This window comes from Dermacentor andersoni, chromosome 9 (genome assembly GCF_023375885.2).
Source record: "Dermacentor andersoni chromosome 9, qqDerAnde1_hic_scaffold, whole genome shotgun sequence".
NCBI lineage: Eukaryota > Metazoa > Arthropoda > Arachnida > Ixodida > Ixodidae > Dermacentor > Dermacentor andersoni.
Window position 1 is genome coordinate 48,246,318 of NC_092822.1, and position 20,948 is coordinate 48,267,265.

General features: G+C 46.5%; 1 protein-coding gene across 1 annotated transcript; it reads right to left on the reverse strand.

Annotated features, from left to right (window-relative positions):
- Positions 1–2,904: 2,904 nt before the first annotated feature.
- Positions 2,905–19,495, reverse strand: LOC126528009 (uncharacterized). Its single transcript, XM_050175851.3, has 4 exons — positions 19,271–19,495; positions 12,678–13,176; positions 10,788–11,035; positions 2,905–3,480 (listed from the first exon to the last, which is right to left on the reverse strand). Exons 2-4 carry the CDS (start codon positions 13,160–13,162, stop codon positions 3,050–3,052), a joined length of 1,164 nt encoding a protein of 387 aa, XP_050031808.1. The 5' UTR covers positions 13,163–13,176; positions 19,271–19,495; the 3' UTR covers positions 2,905–3,049.
- Positions 19,496–20,948: the final 1,453 nt, after the last annotated feature.

The following is a 20,948-nucleotide window of genomic DNA, read 5'->3' on the forward strand; positions in this document are numbered from 1 at the left end:
GAACAAGTATTCGATTCCCACAACACGCCTCTGTCTTCACGGCCGAAGTTTTCGCTATATGGCTTGTTGTAAAAAAGATTATCGCTGATAAACACAAAAATGCAGTCATATACACAGATTCTTTAAGCACACTAAAGGCTCTAAATTTCAAATCTGAGTGTGAACCCTTGATTGTAGACATCTTAAACATGGTGGCTTTCAACGAATACGGGAGGTCAATTCGTTTCTGCTGGGTCCCAAGCCATGTTGGGATACCGGGTAACGAAGAAGCTGATAGATATGCATTGATGGCAGCGCACAAAGAAATTACAAACACAACACTCCCATACAAAGATAGCATCCGTGCAATTAGAAAGGCTTAACGGTACAATGGCAACGCGAATGGGACCTTTGTGCCGACAACAAGCTACATCTCACGAAACCCATAGTTGGCGAGTGGAAGTCATTCTATCATCAGGAGCGGTTCATCGAAGTAGTTTTATGCCGACTAAGCATTGGGCACACACACCTCACACACAATTACTTACGAAAGAAGACACACCAACATGCGAGAAATGTCAACAGCCACTAACAGTTATGCACATATTACTCACATGTACGGAGATTGAAACACACAGACGAACACTTTCGCACAAGTTATATCAACTACACATACCTTTACACCCTGCTCTGATATTAGGGGATGATCCGCTAGTCCCATTATGTGACGTCCGTAAATTTTTACACGACACTGGATTTTTACATAAAATATAAATTACTAACCCAGCCTTTTCCTTCACAAACTGGATTTTAAAACACCTCGTGTTTGGCGCAGCATAGCCTTAGCTGCTTTTGCGCCATTAAACCCCATTTAACTAACTAACTTAGGGGGCACGGCGTTAACGGTGCGATTATTGAAGAAAAGTAGCGCTGCTAAATGGCCACGACTTCTCAAACACTGCATGCAGCTGCATGCTTGAGTGCGATTCCACCCAGAAATGGGATTCTTCAATATGAATGGGTATGAATTTCCAGTGGAAACGTAGCTGTAACCGTAAATCGTAACCGTAAACGGAATGTTTCCACTAATAAAGTGATGTGTGATGTCAACCTGATACGCTAATACCGTGCGTGACCCGAAAATACCGGGAGCTTTTGTTAAAAACGGAAATGCACTCACTATAGGTGACGATTATCTGCCTCATTTCCATTGCTGTTTCGACCCGCGCTTGTGATGCTATCTACCAAATTTACCTGTTTCAAGTTAGAAATGAATTTAATGTCGCACTCAATATGCATGGCGTCGTTCAGCGTTGTCAGTTACATTGCAGCAATCAAATTGATCCATTGTACATGCACCATCTGATGCATATGGAAGTGTTACATTAGCGTTTTCTCTCCGGGTTCTGGGACAGCAGATATTTATTAGAATGATTTCAAGTTTGCAAAAAAAGTACAATAAGGTGTTAAGGTCATAATGTGTTTAAAGAAGCGTGGCATGAGAGAGCAGAATTTTTTTAAAAGTGTGACACGAAGGAATTACATTGAGCATCTCATCTTGCGTAACTGCCTGCGCCACATTTACCCGTGTTTCCTGATGCGCTTTGACAGCACTATTAGGTTTCATTACGGGACCCAGTTAACGCGATTTTTATACTAAAATTAAATTCTGGTGTTTTAGATGCCAAAAAGGTGATCGGACTGAGGCACGCCTTGGTGGAAATCTCCAGAATAATTTCGAACACTTGGTGTTTTACACCCGCCCAATACACTACAAACGAGCGTTTTTTCACCCTCATCGAATTAATGCTCTCGCGGCATTAATTTAATTTCATTTCTTGAGTCTTGTATTCTCTACTTACACTGGAAGAACTAAGGTTCGTGTTAGCTGGTTGTACATTAGACAAAGGACATCTGTGTCAATTCCTTGCGTCCTTGAGTCTTATTTCACAGCAGCGCGCTGCAATCAATGCTTACACTGCGTGTTTGCTTTTGGCTCTATTATCATAAAATATGACATTGGTGCGCGAGCAGAAAAAGAAGTCTATTAGGTTTCGCATATGCACGTCTTGAAGAAATCAAGTGGAGCGTGTTTCGTGAATCCAAGTCGTGAAAATTGGGAAATCGTCTCCCTCGTGTCCAGTCGAGCAAGGTGAGCAACCTCCCCCCCCCCCCCCCCCCCCCCCCCCCGCCGCTCACCATGCCCGATTATAGGTCGTGAAAAGCCGAACGGATGATGATGGGATCTACATATGTAGGCTCTGGATTTGGGTGGCGTGCCCTTTTCGTGCTCAAAACCACCTTTCAATAACTGCAATGAAACAAGATTTGGTAGACGTGTGGTCTTAAGAATGTGTGTGTGAATTGGGGCGTTGTGGGCTGTGGCTTAAATGTGGGTTTCTAACACAGTATGAGATACATGTGATGGCTCTAGAGACCAGGGTAAAGCTGGCCCCAAGTTTTTTTGTTTATCGTCATGGAAGCACTTCGCGCACGCGACGTCAGCATCGAGCTTTGTCGTTCTTGGCCCCAAAAGCGCTGGATGCGCAGAGAACATCATTTGCTCTCACTCGCGACAGTGTTTTAGGGCGAGAAACTGATTTATTGCATGAAAAATAAACGTTACGTTAAGGATATTGTTTGCAGCATGCTTTAGCGCTGTAGGCCAATTACGTCCGCAAAGAGCCGCCAATCGTGAAGGACGGTTGCGGTGGTCAACCACTCGACCTAAGGAATTGGGTTAGAGGAATGAGGGCTTGGACAAGGGAAGTAGTGTCTGATGGCATTGCAATAAGTTGTGTGGTGTGTTGTGATAGTCACCGCAGTGATTATAGGGAGGAGGAAGGGTTGAGGTCCTCAGTGAGTAGACCTCTGAGGTGGTGCCTGTGTGCGGGAGGGAGTAAGGCCTTTGGACTCATCGGATAAATGTACCCTGCTGTCTTGAGACGTCTAGGTGTAGCTTAGGATTTTTGCCTTTCTCTGCACTTTTCTTTATTGTTGCACGAAAGAAAGAGTACAAAAGCACGAAAGATGAAATATGATGTAGTGAGGGTGATGCGTAAGCGGCCGCTCATTCGAATTCCACTGCCACGAAGAGGCAGTCGTCTCGGACTAGATCTTTCTTCTCAATGTACTTCCACGTGATCTTCTCCGACAGTATTCCTTTCGGCGGCACGTCTGGCTGGGGCCTCTTCAGGCTTTCGGCATTCTTCTCTTGGCAAATCTTCAATGTGACCGGGATATCTCTGCCTTCCATCGTGGTATGGTTGATGCTGAGTTTCACCTTCTTGGCGAACGGCCACTCCAGGAAGTCGTCCCTGTCTCCAGGGCAGAGGCAGAACAGGAAGGACACGCTGGATAGCTTTCCTCGGCTCTTCTCGAACTTGCAGGCGAGCGTGAACGTGTAGCCGGCCAACTTGCAGGGCTCCTTCAGCGACAGCGTCTGCTCGTTGGATTTCCGCATCGCTTCGATACCCTCGAACTTGCAGATAGTCCACGAGTCTACGTGAAATAAAGAGAGAGGAAAAATCTTAAACTGGAGATAGATCACAAGCCAGAATGTAGTTAGCTGAAACTCATTTTCAAGATTTCAACGCTCCACGAGAGCCAGGACACGAGATCACGCACCACGTCGATTTAAGGAGATTCCCTGATGGAGGGCGCCACTTTGTGGTGGTGGATGAGTGTGCAGGCCGTAGTCACGTGGTATTCTTCCTGCTCCGCGGGCTCTCTTTTGCAGCCACAGAAAAGCAAACATTAGCACCTTGCTAGAAGTATCCGAGTTCGATGTTTCCTATACTCCGTTTCATACATAGCGTGCAACGTTACCAAGACTACGGACCGTAATAGGGCGCTCTTTGCGACAAATGCACAATGCTACTCAAATAAAAAAATAAGATACTGTGAACAGAAATATGAGAATTAGGATTTGGCTGCTCTTTCGTTCATAGACAGAATTGATGCAGGTTTAAAGCTGCAATTATTCGAAGCGTGTTGCTTTTATTATCCGTCTTATAGTTCTTGTCAGGGTTTGCGCCGTACAGATAGTCGACGCGAAGAAAATGGCGTTTCCCACTTCACCGAGAAGCGCATCGCATCCTCGCTTGCTTTTTTTTACGTAAGATTCCTTCAGGGAAGTTTTCAAAACTATGCTAGCAGATTATTTTGAATGCCTATGCAGCAGGACGGCCACACTTCTCGGAGAGGGCAGACCGAGAAATTCTTGATATTGTGAGTGCCGATCCGGAGTGTCCGCTCGCACTGTCGCGAATTGTCACACGGAATGTCTCTCTAGCCGACAGACCTCGCTGAAGAGGAGACCTCGTAAAGTCACTGTAACAAGCTGCGACACCGTCAAGCACGTTGGTTTTACGCTGCACGCCGTTCGGTTGGCGGTGAAGTGCTCGCGGAATGAAACGCGACAGGGAGCATTTAGTAGAACCTTGCGTATGTGCAACGTACTCGAGAGTACCGTGTCATGTCACTAGAAATCTGATCGCCAAAGGTGACGCGGACTCTGGGCTAAGTGCACGCACCGAAATACGTCGATGTAACACGAACTGCAGCCGGCGGAAACCAAAGCGCCCGCATTAGTTAGCCCTAAATTGACTCGTTTCATTCCGTGATCACTGTACACATTGGGTGTGCGCTGAAAAAGAACTTCGAACTCTTGGAAAAGTTCTGCAAGTGGTTAACGAAGACGACGACCTGCCGCAGCTCAGCCAGATAACTTTGCAGAGAGGTTTTTGCTCGAAATCGACTCCAGCTCTCACGAACGGAAACGAAAGCTGCATGGTGCTCACCAAGCGTGACGACGTCATTTCCTGGTGTCGGAAGTACTTGAGCTCTCAAGGAATTCCGGAAGCAGGGCAGGTACGTAGCACTTTAGTGGCTGTGATACAGCAGCACGTGTTAGCGTTTTATTTGTTTTTTACGCGCCGGGCATGTCGCTAAGTTTCAAGCGCTTTGCCATTGTAAATAAAATTTCAGGTAGGCTATACACGGTGTCCCTGCTGTCATGCGCGGCGTTTTAAAAAAAGACGGGCTATGCTATGCGATGGTAACCAGGTGCATATTGTTCAGTCGAGTAGAGCAGCAACCAGTATTATTTTTGTTGGTGCCATTCAATCTCTTGATTACAATTAGCTAATTGTTTCAGTTACTTCTCTGATGGCTTGCTGCCAGTAAAGAATTTGTGGAAAATTGAAAGGAACTTAAAATTGGCATGTTTTGAGCTGAGCAATTCTTGCACGTTTAATTTTGTCCGTCTGCTAAAGTGAAATATTGGGCCAGTTGGTTTTGCATAATGAGGTTATAGCACTGCGAACTAAAACTTAAGCGCATATAAACTGAAACACAGGGAGAAGTGGTATGTTTTATTTCGCGCTGCGGTAACGTTGTGATAAAGCCAGCCAAAAATGAAAGACGCAGTTTCGCCCGAAAAACGAAGCATCGATTGTGATAGCAAGTTAGTAGGCAGCTATGCGAAGTAAGGATAGGGGATTTATTTACAATTAACGCTTACTAATTAACAATCATGGTGTCGCGCGCGGACAAGCAGGCATGAACAGATATCATTACATGACCGCGCGCACTCGCTGTCAAGACGCTGGAGTGAGGAAGTGCGGCACCTGCAGCGAGCGAATTGACCTTCGTGCTGCACCTAGCTTCAACGCGAACTAAGCGGCGAGAACACAACGCACACGAAGATATCAACACTCGGCGCATTCCGTCCCCATCGCAGAACGCTTTCAAGATAGGGCCCGCGCGACCGCGCCATACGCAGCTGCCGCCTGAGTAGAACGCCCCCCCCCCCCCCCCCCCCCCACCCTTTCGTCGGTGCCTTGCGCACGGCGAGAGACGGCGCGCATTTGCCCGCTTTCCTTCCTTGCACGCGCAACATTGAACCACCATCGTCAGCTCACCCACCCCCGCTTTCACTGGCACATGCATCATACGGCGCGTGGCGAAGATGTTAGCGTTCTTGGACTTTATAAGGAGCATCACGTCGACGGCGATGACGACGTTAGAAATGCGCCAGGGGTGTCCAAAAATTGCTATTGCGATAACTTATGACGTGAATAACCATCCGCCCGCATCAAAAAGCAGCACCCTGAAGTACGCCCCGCGGCAGTTGGTAAGCGCAGACTTTCCACGACGCATCACCCAACATTTATCTTTACTTTTACCTTACGAACACCAAACTGCTATGGAACGTGTTTGAGTCCGCTGCTTTTGGCGCACTATAGTTACCGTAAAAGCTCCAAAGCGAGCCTATACAGTGACTGTATTGCAGGTGGACGGTTATTCACGTGATATTTTTAATTTTCCGTGAACTTTCTTTATCGGCCTAGAAAAATAAACGGACAAAATTTACCTGGCTGTAAACATACCAGCTTTAAGTTCGTTTCAATTTCCTACAAATTCTTCATTGACAGCACGGCATTCAGAGCAGTAATAAAACGAGTTAATTGCAAATAATAAATTGAACGCATCAACAAAAATTACTGGCGGCTACTCTGCTCGGCTGTGAACAAGATGCACTTTGTTATCTTTGCGTATAATGGCCTGTCCTTTGTAAAAGTGTCATGCCTTGTAGTTAGGACACCTTTTAGACATATATGCTTGTCCCATTTTTGCGCAGGGCCAGCATTTATCTCGACCAAACGTCGGCGAATGCTGGCCACACCAAACAGCATGTATGGCATGACCGCTTGGGGGAACCGTCTGAGAACGCCTTCCCGAGTCGTCCAACGACGGTTTCTGCAGCCCCGTCCGGAAAGGGAGGCGGCCTGATCCTTGTGCACGCAGGAACCAGTCACACTGGATTAGTTAAAGGCGCAGCAGACTTTTTCAGGGCTAAGAAAGCACAAATGGGGACCACCTTTCGGGAATGGATGGCATATACTTTGAGCACTGGTTTACGACCATATTGGCGCCCAATATATCCACCAACAACGTCATTATTATGTACGATGCGCAGTATCACAGTGCGACTCAAGAACAAGGTGGCCACAGCGTCGACACAGAAAGGCGAAATCCAAACGTGGCTTACGAGGCCGAGAATAGCTTGGAGCTCCGCGGATATGGTCCGTACCGCTAGGTTGCAACTTTCAAATGGAGTGAGCGCACCCAACGCTGGCTATAAAGTACTGTGTACCGTATAGACACTATTGCTGCTTAACACGATCATGAAGTGTTACTACTGCCTCCGAACTTCTGGCAATTCAACCTAATTGAATATGCATGTGGCATCGTGAAAAGACCACGATGTCACGAGAAAAAAAAAGATTACTTCGGTGCATGTTGAACAGTTTTTTCCAAAGACAGTGGCGTCAGTTACCCAACAAATTTGAACAAGCTGGTAGGGTGTTGAAGATGAGGCGTTGAAGCGGGATGTGATTATCGAATAGTCAAATCGAGCCGGTAATTTTTAACACTGGTGGTTCAAGTGGGAACTCTTTTGACGAGTCTAGTTCAGCATTTAGCGATATCGAGAAGCTTGCTTAAGTTCTTTCTCTTTCTCATTGCCAAAGTGTAGCACTTGTTAGAAATGTTCTATTGGGTATTGCGGAAAAATAAACTGCTGTGTTCATTTTCACCAATTATGAAATTTATTTTTCCCTGCCCACTGAATTCTTTAGGTACATGTTCAAAATTGTAGCCAAGGTATATAGTGGAGTCCACAATATTTTTGTCATTTCTTAACAGAGTAATGCACCGCGGAAATCTCACATCCGCTAGGAAGTAGTGCAGTAATTTTTTTTCACGGCGGTAACACATGGAATAGACTGAAAGACATTATTTTGTGTGCGGTTCCTGTTCTTTTAATAGTTCGTCATTCATGCACTTCCACTCGCACGAGCTCTGTCGAGAAGTACGTTACAGGGAGAATGAGTTAAATAAACCATGCACCTCAATTTCCTTTCTTCAATTAAAAAAACACACGCGCTCAGAAATTTCAGGCTCTGTGGCCGGGCTTCAGCACGAACGCTGTCGTACAAGTCGTGACGCTCATTTACAAAGTGACAGTAAATGTTGCTGCAATCATACAAGGCAAGGTACACTGAGAGATCAGATGTGGCGTTGTCAAGTCGGCTGTTACGCAGGCAAGAACAAAAAAATTAAGTATTTCTACTGAATGACTTCAATGACGAAAAAGAAATGTTCGCCAGAGTGAGATTCGAACCCTCGTCATTCGGAACGTGCATGTACTGGCGCGCGCCCCGAACCACTCAAGCACCATCGCTGAATGTTAATTTTGTTGAGAATGCACCGAAACTCAGAGATGCGCTGAAACACCGACACGCTGAAGAGGAAGCGCTTGAAATATTGGATACCTCTACGCGGTTTAAAGTGGATAAGTATAAGTGCAACTGACCTTACGTAGGCTAGCGGATGTTTTGTTAAATATGGCAATAAAGAAAAAAAAATGCCATGACGCAATTGCAGTCGCACATTCGATTTGCTGTGGACAACTTCCGTAGCTTTCGCAGCGTTGCACGTTATGTATCAAACGGAGTATTCATAGTTGTCGACAACTTGTTAATTCACACGTCCCTAATGAAAATGTACTTCACGTAGAATATTTATCACATTTAGCTTACCGAATAACAAAAATTCTTCCAATATAACTTGGCGGTGAACATGTATTTTGCTCACGTAAAGTGATGTACCCTTTTTGAATGATCTGCGTTGGGCACTTGGGACATACGGCGAACTGGAATTGCTGTACGCATTGTATACATTTAGGCCAGGCTTGTGCGGGAGTCTGTGGTAAGTCGAAAGATTTCAACGGTTATGATACACGTGCCAAAAATTTTCTGCCAGGTTTCCTAAACCGAGATCGGCTAATGATTTTCATCATTTTCAAGGAAGTTTGGCTTGTTAAGCCTGCCGTATTTTCTGCTTGGGTACAATCATAATTTCAAAGAACACTCCACAGCTTAAACCTCATCTTGTGCACAATATTGTTACGTAGGAAGACACCGACGAAAAGCTATTTACAAGTATATTTACAAGGCAATACGCCGCAGTTGGCCAAGAGGCAACAGCCCACGCTAGCTTCCAATCGTCGTCGTCGTCTTCTTACTGCTCGGCTCTTCGTCATTGGGAATACTATCCCGTAGCAATATGTCCTTGTTCAAGTCGCTGTCCAGTGCGAGGCAAATAAACAGCATCACAAGAAAGGGGGGGCTTGAAGTGATCAACCGCGATGGAACAAGGAATATGTGGCGGAAGCCGATATTTTGACAACCAGTCTTGTATTTGTCAGGGCCTGATATGGCACGTCCGCTTGTCAGTGATGATGCTCACAGTGAATATTTTGCTCACAATTTGAGCATTCCCTGTTAGCAAACTTGGTGGGACATGCCAATAAGTTCGCCCCATAAGTTGTCTGATTATTTTAAAGCTCCAAAGAGATCCCTTGTTAAGCCACTGTTGATCTGAGCCGGGACACGAGTTTTCCAGTTTTCTGTAATCTCACATTTGATGCCCAGCGCGTAGCCCAGCCCACGTTCATTCTAAAATGCAGATTACGTGGCAAAATAAGGGAAAAAAAGGGGGAAAGATTATGCTTATCCCACGCCCTGTGGTAATCGATGTAAGCGAAGCTTTCTGTGCTCATTGCTTTGATTTACGATAATTAGCGGTGATGGTTATGGCGAATGTTGAATTTCTTCAACTTTTACTTCAATACGAGAGCGGTGAGTTGTTGTTAAACGTTACCTTGTGCACACCGCTGCTTTTTGTGCGGTGCAACGAACAGACAGGGAGATGTGCTTGTTCGAGGCTTTGTGAGCCATTGCCCATAACCTCTGAGAGGGCTGATCATTCTCATTGCCTCCCATGGCATATGGCACGATGGAAGGAGTGTTAAACCGTGATCAAATTATGGGGCTGTACGTGCAAAAACCTACAATCGGTTTATGAGTCCCGCTGTGTGGCGGACTCCCGTATAATTTTGGCACCGTGGTGTTCCTAAACGTACACGTAAATCTAAATTGCACGAGCGCGCTGGTATTTCGCTCCTGTCTAATTGCGGCTGCCGCGGTCGGGATCGAACCCGCACGGCTACCGCGGCGGGCACAGAAGTGTTAATTTGGCGTGTGACCGCTTCCGTAGTGTCACCTAGACCCTGCAGTGATTCAATGCGGCTTTGCGTCGGCAAGCCCTGCGTCAGTTGCCCGCTTGACAAATTTGCATAGTGTTTATTTTTCAGAAATAGCAAAAACGCACCGTACGGTACCTTTAGTTTGGCCATAACAGCTACCGCCTCTATAGTGGTAGTGTTTGATTGTTTTCCTTCGTAACCTATTTCCTTTCCCCCTTCCCCCTGTGTGCGAACTGCGTGCGAAAAATGACAAGGCTGTTTGCTCGTTGTGCGACTGCGTCGGTACTACACATTATCTGCCTGCTCTTCCTGCCTCTTCACTGCAATCCTATCTACCTCCCCTTTGGACTTGCACGTTAATATAACGGTAAGCGCTGCAGTTTCTGCAATGCCTTTTCAAGAGGTCATGGATAATTACAGCTGTCAAGAGGCTAACTGGCGACAACCAGGGAGCTCCAGAGGGCATGGCGCAGATGCGTCGTGATAGAAAGTTCCAAGCGAGTTTTTCGTGTCGTCTTTCCTCTCTGTCACGCTCCTGTAATCTATATACACGCTCTCAACTACGCCCCCCCCCCTAACGCGGTGCGCAAGACAGCCGCAGCAGCAGTGGAAAAATCGAAGGAAGAGGCAAAGAAAGCTTCGTTTTAGAAGAGTGATGTTCAGTGTAAAATCGGCGCGAGCAGGAATTACTCACCAAGTTCACTGTCATAACAGCTGCTGCGTCTAGATGCATCGCCCTGGCTTGCGTGCGGATCGAGCACCCTGAGAAAATTGCCCAGGGATACAGCTTTGCGCTTCAGTGATACGATGTTCGCGTGGGTCTTGGGAGTGCCTAGATCTGAGTTCTTGAGCTCCTGCTGAATCTCCTTTATCGTTTCAGCGAGGCGTCCCGCTTCGGCGGCGTCGAGAGTCACTTTGCCCTCACTGTCGGGCTCACCGGGACTGGAAAAAAAAATTCGAGTCAGATGGGCTAAGTGATTACGCTTCTGTTAAATAAGCGGCACAGTTTCTTTCAAACCTGTGGGAATACCACGCCAGATATGCAGGTAGCTACCAATAATAAGGGCGATTCTATTTGTTGCACCGCAATATGCTCGATATTAGCTGTGCTTTGCTTTCAAACAAAAATTTTAGCTTGTCTGTAAGCGTGATGACCATTGATCAGCACACCTTTGCTGACCTTTGAGGAACACCAGATTTCAGAAGACGTAAACATGAGCAGTATTGTTGGTGGCACAGAGTTATACCACAGAGAGGCGATGTGGGCTTGTTCGTAGTTCATCGTTAACAGAACGATTCGTAGCCCGGACAAGGAACAAGGACACCAGAATGGGCAAAAAATTTAAAAAGCGCCGTGCGTGTGTAGTTTATTGTACTTTATTGTGGTTCTTGTTCCCTGTCCGTGCTACCACTCTCTTGTCACCAGTGAGAGCACACAGCTATTGCTGCCTGAAACAACCGTGTTCTACTTAGCTGGTGGTGTGACATGTCAATAACGACCCGATCAATAACATGCAGCCTTCAAAAACAAAAATATTTTGTGATTGTACAAAGCCCCGTAAGATGTCTGTACATGCGCAGTTGCTGCAGTCCACGTCTGCGGCAGCCGGGTATCTCGTGAAAGCTATGTTTACGGACAAACCTAAAATCCTTTGTTGAGCGTTGACGTACGCCATCTCGGGAAGTCTGGGGCATATACCGGATAAAATTGTGCATGCGATTTGACTGAATTTCACAATCATCTGATTGCTCTTTTTTTTTTCGATACTCTTGGTTTTAAGATAGTTCGTTTATTTCGAGACTCTGACGTAGTTGCATATTATGTTAACGATGAGCGCCGGGTATACATGGTTCCTTTAAATAAACGGGAGCGATTCTTGATCAAATTTTCGCCCGGAGGTAGAGTTTCGCAACGGATTGCGTTTATTACTCCATTTGCCAGCATTACCTACCTGTTACATTCACAAGTCGACTCACCAAAACATAGGCTTCTTTTTTTTTCTATGTTTACTGCTTCTGATAATAGGCTGTTAGACCCTCTGTAACGGGAACACGGTAAAAATTGCACGCCCGAGCCATGACAAGAAAAAGACAAGCATGCAAGAAAACAAGCATAAACGACCACACGCAAGTGCTATAGGGGATGGCGGCGGCAATGGTGAGGGCACACTTTTGCAGACGTAGGATGATATAAATAAACCGCATGTACCCTAAGCATCAAAATGGTACCAGCATCCGTAGCGCTACGATGAAAGCTGCGTTTCCGCCAGGGCCATGCCCAGAAATTATTCGCGGTAGGGGATTTGCGCAAACAACGGCGGTCAATCGTGAATATTTCTATTGACCTATTCTCGCGTATGAATCAGACATATCGCTGCCATAAGATAGTATAAACATGTGATGCATATATTGATATGTATACACATAATATATTTACATATATGTGTTTGTCAGTGCATCACCGCGGTGATAATTTTGGGGGCGGGGGGTGTCGGGACCCCCTAACCCTCCTTAAGTATACGTGCCAGGTTCCATGTCCTTGTTCAGACGTCGCGAATCAACAAGTGCATCATTTTTTCGTTACCTGGCGCTGTCTCCACCCTCGCAGCCGACGTAGTGCTCGACCGCATCCTTGCGGACTACCCTTCGACCGCACTTGGAGCAGCGCACCAGGCCGTGCATGCAGTGGGCCAGAAAGTGCTCCTCCAGGGCGGCCAGCTTCCCGGTGAAGATGCAGCCGAGGGCACGGTCGCCGCCCGCCTCGTCGTTGATGCAACGGACCTGACGCTCGGCGAGGTCTTGCCTAGCGAACGGCATCGTCTGCACTTCTTCCCTCTCGAATGCGGCGCCGTCTATGGGACACTGGCGCCCCCTGTCGGCCGCCTGTCTCTCGCACGAATCGCACAGCACATGCGTGCACGGCAGCAGTCTGGCCACCGAGGACACGACGCCGCAGAGTCTGCACACCCGGATCCGCGGCATGGGCTCGACGAACCGAACCGTGCGCCATTCCAGGAACTCGCCGAAACCGGTCAGGGTGTACTGGTACGCGGTCGCCGCTGCCGCCATGACACTGGAATGATCTGTGGGTGGTTCTTGTTAATTCGTACTTATAATCAAACGGATGAGGTCGCCGCTGGGCGACGGACGGGAAAAAATGTAGCCCACCTAATCTGCGCTTGCATGCTATTTTAACTAGGCAAAATAGCCTTAAAGTCCGCATTTTATATTAACAAAATACTGTCATATCTTGAGCTAAGACACGTTCTTGACACATGTGCTAACGCTTCTCGTACATCTCGCGCAACCGAGGCAATTTTTCACTTCCTCAGAAACACTGGTTACAATGAGATGCTTTAGTGACGTGTTGTTTCTAGGTTCTGTATCTATCGCACATTGTAACATATCCCATCTGGAGTATAGCGTGCTAGGCGTGCCTTGAGGCAAGCGTCTCCAAGATTCATTAAAAAGACCTTATTTCTCTGTCTCTTTCTTAACTGAAATGTCACATTATGGAGCGACCATCTATATACGAAGGTGAATCGGAAAGACGTTTCCCCTATTCTTTTAGCGAAAATACGGCCGTAAATACGAAGTTAACATATCCGTTCCCAGCGGTGGACCTTTCCTGGACCGGCCTGGCGTTATCTGCCGGTAGCTCCGCGGCACGGCGCTGCTGTCAGTTGTTGAAGATGGCGGTTGTGCTTCACTCGTCCACGGCGCACGAGCAACGAAGTGTGATTCGTTTTGTATGGACCAGAGGGCGAACGCCTTTCAATATCCATAAGGAAATGCAGCCCACGTATGGGGAAAGGTGTCTCCCTTCTAGAAGTGTGAGGAGGTGGTGTTGAGAGTTCGCAAATCGCCGTGAAGACTTGCGTGGCAAAGAACCGCCGACAAGCTCCAGTCATTTCAATGGGAGAGCCTGGGCCACCGGCCTTGCAACCCAGAGACCTCGCCCCTAGTGGTTTACACGTTTTCGGTCCGCCGAAGAAGTTACTGTCAGGACAGCGATTCACGTTAAACGATGAAGCCAAGAAAACGGTCCTACGGTGGTTCCACAGTCAGCCGGACAAATTATACCACAGTGGTATCCCAAATTTACTGCTGCGATGGGACAAATGTCTGAACCGGTGTGGGGACTACACATCTGGAAAAATAATGTAAGGTGCCTAGACAGTACGCCATACTTCTAGTTAGCTATATGTACCTTGTTTTGTTTAATAAAAAATAGGGGCAATGTCGTTTTGATTCGTCCTTGTATATTATGTACGGCACACTGCTTTGAATGTTTGATTACGCAGTTACTGCTGAGTTACCTTGGCAATCATCCGGGATACAAATTCCTAGGCATGTGGGGCTGTATGTTCGATAACACGATGCGAACGTAGTGCTATATTGATTTCGGCATATAGAAGCATGCGCAAAAGCACATGCGCAGTACGGTTGACCAGGTATGCACGCAAAAATGCGCGACAAATAGACATAAGCATTTTCTGTCGCAGCCTGCGCGCGCGTGCAACTCCGCTCGTGCAGTTGCATTTGTTGGCAGATGGTGCCAGAATAGGCTTAAACATATTCTTGCCGTAAGCGTTTGTGAAAGTTAACGGTGATTTGCTTTAGACCATAGGTCAGTCACAGAGAAAAAAAAATTGCATCCGTGAAAGTTGTTTCGAATTCCGCAGTTCGACATCAAAATCTAAAAGGCAGCATTACCATGTGAACCTGCCACCACCTACCATTGCTGCATCTTCATCTCCGTGCTTAAAGAAAAGGGGATTTTACAAGAAGAAACTTGAATTAGACGGTTACTTCCTCCACGTTCACTAACGTGGTACCTTGTGCATCTTATTTTGATATTTAAATAAACAAAAGAATACAAAAAAGTGGTTTCCATGCTCTTAAAGTAACGGTTGCTAATGAGAGCACACTTGTAAAGCGATAATGCTCCTTATCTAAGTTGGGGTCAGAGAAGGATTCAGAGCCTGCAATGTGCAGTGAGACCCAGTGTCCAATCAGATGGAATGTACAAGGAAACTGAATGTCCGACAAAGCGAAACGTGCAACCGAGACGCAATGTCTGCCCAACGAGTCTGAATGTCCACTACGGCACATTTCGTGTCGGCAGAGGGTATAACGAATCACGCACCTCATGCTGGAATCCTCCCAACTATGCGGGATCAACCGCGGTAGCAATGAGCGAATGGCAATAGCTGGTATTCAGAAGGCACCCTCAGAGCGATGCCTTTTTCCGTGCGAATGGAAGCCACTGGTGTGTAGCGTAGAAAAGTGTAAGAAAGAAAATGTAAGTTTGATTCTTCTTTGTGGTGTGGCTTTCTCATGGCAGTAAAACATATGTGCAAGCATGCATAAAAGTGGTATATGTAAGAAGCGATGTGAAAGCTGTTTTGTATTGAGCGCTAGCCAGCTTCTTTTACCACATTGTACGTTATGTACATACATTTTCTCGACCTTGTCTGTCCACTCTTCCTATCCTCTATCCCCCTGTGCCTTTCCTTTCCTTTCCCCCTACTCCAACAGCTGACCGCCACTCAGGTGTCAGCAGATGTAGCTAGGCGGTAGCAGCGCAGTAAGATATAAAACTTACTTATCTTTTTTTAATTTTACTTAAATTGAATCACTAATTGCTATGACTGCCTAACGCGATATTAGCTCGAAGATGCTTTGGGACTCGCTGCCGTGGTTCATTGTATGTATGGCGTATTGTTGCTTAACACAGACCCACTGCTCCGTAGCAGGCTGCGTCGACCGCATTCCGACAAGGGCGGAATGCAAGAACGTTCGTATGCACAGGTTTAGGTTTACACACACACGCACACACACAAAACAACTTCGCTGTTGAACTAAACCCGGTATGGTAATCTGTGGAAACAAGTTTCAGGCTTTGAGCGTTAAGCACTGTAGATGGATAATCAATATTCGATGGGGCTGAAACCAAGGTTTACTAAATGTGCTATCGGTTGTGGAATCGTACGCGGAGAACAGGATTCTCTCTTTAAAATAACAATAATAATAGTAATAATAATACTTTACAACTGCGGCGTGAGTCATTTCTTCGTTTCACTGTTCCGACGCTTCGTAAAAATTTTTGTGGTCGCTAGCGAATTTAGAGCCTTTTTAGGAGGCTGCATATCAAAGCGATGACTCGTCGTACTTTACACTTGGAGGCAAACAGATTATTTAAATGTGACCATATGCAGGCATATTTCAGACGTATGTATCCGCGGTGTGGCGCTATCTGGGCGTTGGCCATTTCATTTAGCGCTGCGATATGTGACGCTTCACAGCGCGAACTTGGACAAAGGACGGCGCAAGAGGCGACAAACGGAGACAAGCGCTGACTTCCAACGGAATTTTACTTTTCGAGAAAACAAACATATATACCCGCCATGGTTGCTCGGTGGCCATGGTGTTGGGCTGCTGAGCACGAGGTCGCGGGATCGAATCCCGGCCACGGCGGCCGCATTTCGATGGGGGCGAATACACCAACCGTGTACTTAGATTTAGGTGCACGTTAAAGAACCACAGGTGGTCGAAATGTCCGAAGTCTTCCACTACGGCGGGCCTCATAATCAGAAAGTGGTTTTGGCACGTAAAACCCCATGATTTTAATACAAGCACATATACGCTGTTCACAAGCGCGATTTCACTCTGACGCTGGCGCATATCAAAGACAAAAGAGAACGAAACATAAGCGCGCGACACCAGTCATTGTCAAGGAGCAGGCATATCTTTTCTCGCAATTGCCAGATATGATAGCTCCTTGCTCGATAGGGCTATTGAAGACTTTGTTACCGCGTTGTTCTCTTCAATTGTCACTGCTTCTATCATGAGTGTGGTATGGCCATGTGCGTACCTAGCAATCGATAACTGTAGTGTCGCAGACGAGAGATTTACAACCGCCCTCTGAATAATGTCGCGCCAAAAAGCCATCCCTTCCGAGTTTTTTCGATGGTGCTCTTTAAGGCGTCCGTTTAGACCTTGTTCCTGTGGGTGGGCAGCACAACCCGGACGAAAGACGAGAAGCCGTCGTCTTTCGTACGGGTTGCGCTGCCCACCCATAGGAACATGTTCAATCACCCACTCGCCCAGCTTGCCGTGTTAGTCTCTTTAGACACCTTCTGGTTTGACCCGCTTATGTCTGCCCACATGGGAGAGGGATATTATACACTACATTTTTGTGCATTTTCTAACAAACGGGTTTCTATGATTGATGTTACAGCCTTATATTTCCTTATTTACAGGACAGGTCAGTCTGCATAACAAGGACAATCTGGATTGCAATAACTGCAGACTGGACACTGATATGATCCAGTGTCAGTGTGTAATCGGGCGTGTGCAACCTGTATAGATATGTTTGTTTTCTCAGGAATTGAAAGTCAACGCTTGTCTCGGTTTGTCGCCTCTTTCGCCGTCCTCTGCTCATGTTGGCGCTTTCAAACCTCGTGGATCAACGCCAACTAGCCCGGTCGCATAATTTGCTGCGATATGCGTCCGTCACGAGAAATCCCGACGAAAAAGTGGTCTACGGAGTTATCGCTTAAAGTGGGTGCCCGGCCTGGCGCGCATCGGCCACCACAAGCCAATTCGGAAGCTTGAGTGTGGTTGTTGAGCTCGTTAAAGAGGCAGAACGTTCTGGTGCGGTTGATTATCTGTACACGAACGTTCGACTAACGCATCGTGTACGTCATCTAGCCAGTCCTAATCCTATCTAGCTGGTCTGGGACACGTGAACCCGGTTGAGCAGCGAACATTTGCTGTTGATTGTAATTACATGACCAACGTACCCAAAAGAAGACGCTAAACAGGAACGGCGGCCCACTCGGAATTAAAGAAAAAATGTGCAAATAATGATGCACATAAAATAATTATCTCAAGTCTAAAACAGATTCCCGTAGCCGTATTTGCGCATGTGTCTACGTCGCCGCCCGTGTGTTAACGTTTTTGTCTTCCTCAGCACATACGTGGCGCCAGAGTTAAACCAACTAAGAAGCTAATTAAGACGCATGGCGATGCTATGTAGTACAGTATCGTTACGTTTTGGGCGAGCTGGTCGTACAGTATTCTTTAGAGACTTATGCGCGCACAAAGACAGGACGTCGAACGAAGAAGGGACTCACACACATGGTGTGTGCACCTTCTTCGTGTGACGTCCTCTCTTTGTGCGCGCACAAGTCTCTAAAGCTATGTAGTAGGCTCTTCCACATGTGTTAAATTTCTTTCTTTATATTCTTGGTCCTTTGAAATATTTTAGAGCGTAGTAATTGCACCTACGTGCTGGTGAGCTAACTACATATTTCCTTTTTTTATATATATGAAATCTTCCTAAATCGAGACCATATACACCAGCACCGCATAGGCAATTACGATTTTTACGAAAATTACTACTGCGGAAGCTTGGCACTAGTCTGACAGCTGTAAGTTATGATGGTTCAACCAGCGCCGTAACGATGTACGTGTACATGAATTGGTCTAAATTTCGAACTTCCGGCTTCCAACGACGTTATAGATTTGCAAGTTAAACATTTTCGACAAAGTGTACTGCGCCTAGAAATGGTGGAACGCGCAATTATTCTTCGTGAGGGCAGAGTCCGTTTTTTTCTTTTCGGGCAGTAAAAGAAAACGTGATCACTTGGAAATTTACAAACACACAGTATAGCTGAGTGGCTGTGGCATTCAGCTGCTTGGGCACGGGGTCGCGGGTTCGATACCGGAGGCGGCAGCCGCATTCTCACTGCGGGGCGAATACAAAATTGCCCGTTTACTGTGCATTGGGTGGAGTGCCGGAATACCGCAACACGTCGCGCCGCATAATCAGATCGTTACTGTAGCAGGTAAAATGAGAGTTAACTTATTAGATGACCAACATATGTAATGAACTACGCAAAAAATATCTGAAGCCACAAGCGCGAAGTATGTAGGAACAAAATCCATATACACAGGGCCATGTCTACATTGCACATAACCAAATCTATAGTATATGGTCAAATTCATTTACACCGCATTCCGAAATACATATATTGTACCTGTCAATTGTACTCTAGCCAAAACAATCGCCCGCCCAGAGTTCCCTCTAACAATTTCAGTAGGAAGCTCTATCACATAGACAAAGCGGCGAAAACAGCAGCGTACAATTTTGTGGTGTTTGAAACTCACGCTCGCGTTTCGTGGCGAAGTCGAGGTTGGCCGATCAAGCGGTTCAACGAAGGGACTTCAAGTCGAAGCGGCAGTGGTCCAGAGCGACAGCACAGCTTCTGGTATGCGGCCAGTCCGCTTCACGTCGACTTTAATCCCGCTCTGGTTGCGCAATCAGAAGAGAGGGCGCGTATCTCCGCTATTTCAGCTGAATGTTCCGGGAGCAGTCGCGGCAAAGGTAATTCATACGTATACCGATACATTTACGTGGAACTCGCGAATGACGTGGCCGATTCGTCGTGACGTAACGCGATACCGCGAGAAGGAGGCGCGAGAGCGGGACCGAGAGCAGGCGAAGGGTGAGTCCCGTGTTTGAGAGGAACAATTGCGATTGATATACTGCGCAAGTGCAGATGGCGACTTCCAGCGTGCCGGGGCCGATTCGTAGGGGTGTCGCTAGGCCTTATCACGAAAGAAGTTGGCATTCTTAGACAATCGCAGCGCGAACCGTGAGCGGTGATAGCATCGTTATATTGTTTTTCTTGATTTTTTTTCATCTTTACTGTTCGTTTTCTCTACACATATATATGTATGTGTGGAAGAGGAAGAAATATATATATATATATATATATATATTTGATGTCGTTCTTCCTCTATTTTCTCTATTAGAACTTTGTTTCAGGCGACAAAATTTCTGTTGGCAGTAAGCGCTTGGCCTCGTGTTTCCAGTGTCCCCTGTCCCGCTTCGCGCTGTAGAACGCAGTCTAAAATGGAGAACCAACTAGCCCAAACCATCGCGCTTCGAAGTTCGCCAGAAATACGAAGAAGGCTGTGATCGTGAAGTGGCGAGATAACGCCAGAACCAAAAACCGAGTCTTGTTTACGCATAGATAAACCGCACTAATCGGGCACACGGCAAGTACTTGACCTTCGTGATTGGCGTTACAGGGTTCGGTCTGTCAGCAAGAGCTATGCAAACGCACGCGAACTTTCTCAGAATACACGGGCCGGAGATATCTTGAATGGGTGTGCTTGCATGGAATCGATGAAAGAAGCAGGCAATGGAAAGCTGGTCATTGTCAAAGTGCGCAGTTAGTGACGAAGGTGGACTTCATGGGGGTGTATGCGCTCTCCTTGTGGCCCGTCTATTTCCACGAAGCGCGCGGAGACGATGAAACAATACGTCTTTGATGATATGTGGTTTTTAATGGCGCAAGGGCCAGTTATGGCCAAAGAGCGCCATGACAAATGGTAATTTAAAGAATTTATTCTGAATGGCGTGGACAGTGAATTTATTATGGTAGGTGTGACATGGCTGTATAAGGGCCTAAAACTTTCGCTCTAAATGACGTAAATATATAGCTAGTAAAATAATGACACTGATTAATTATGGACATGGACGATGGCAGTTGTGTTTTGATAAAAACATAAGACCAGACAACAGTTACACTCAATCATCAAGAGGGCCCTCGAATGCAAGGGCTGGTAATCACGTGTTAAAATTTCCTGGCCAAATTATTTTCAGAATGTCGGTTTCAGCTAAGAAATCTAAAACTATTTGCAGTTTAAAAAGCGGTTCATCACTAAGAAAAAATGCAGGGTGAAGTGGTATATTTTCCCGATATGCAGAAGGGAAATACTTTTTCCTCTCTGTTTCTATTGCAGGGCACTGGATAAGAACATGGAGGACAGTCAGGCT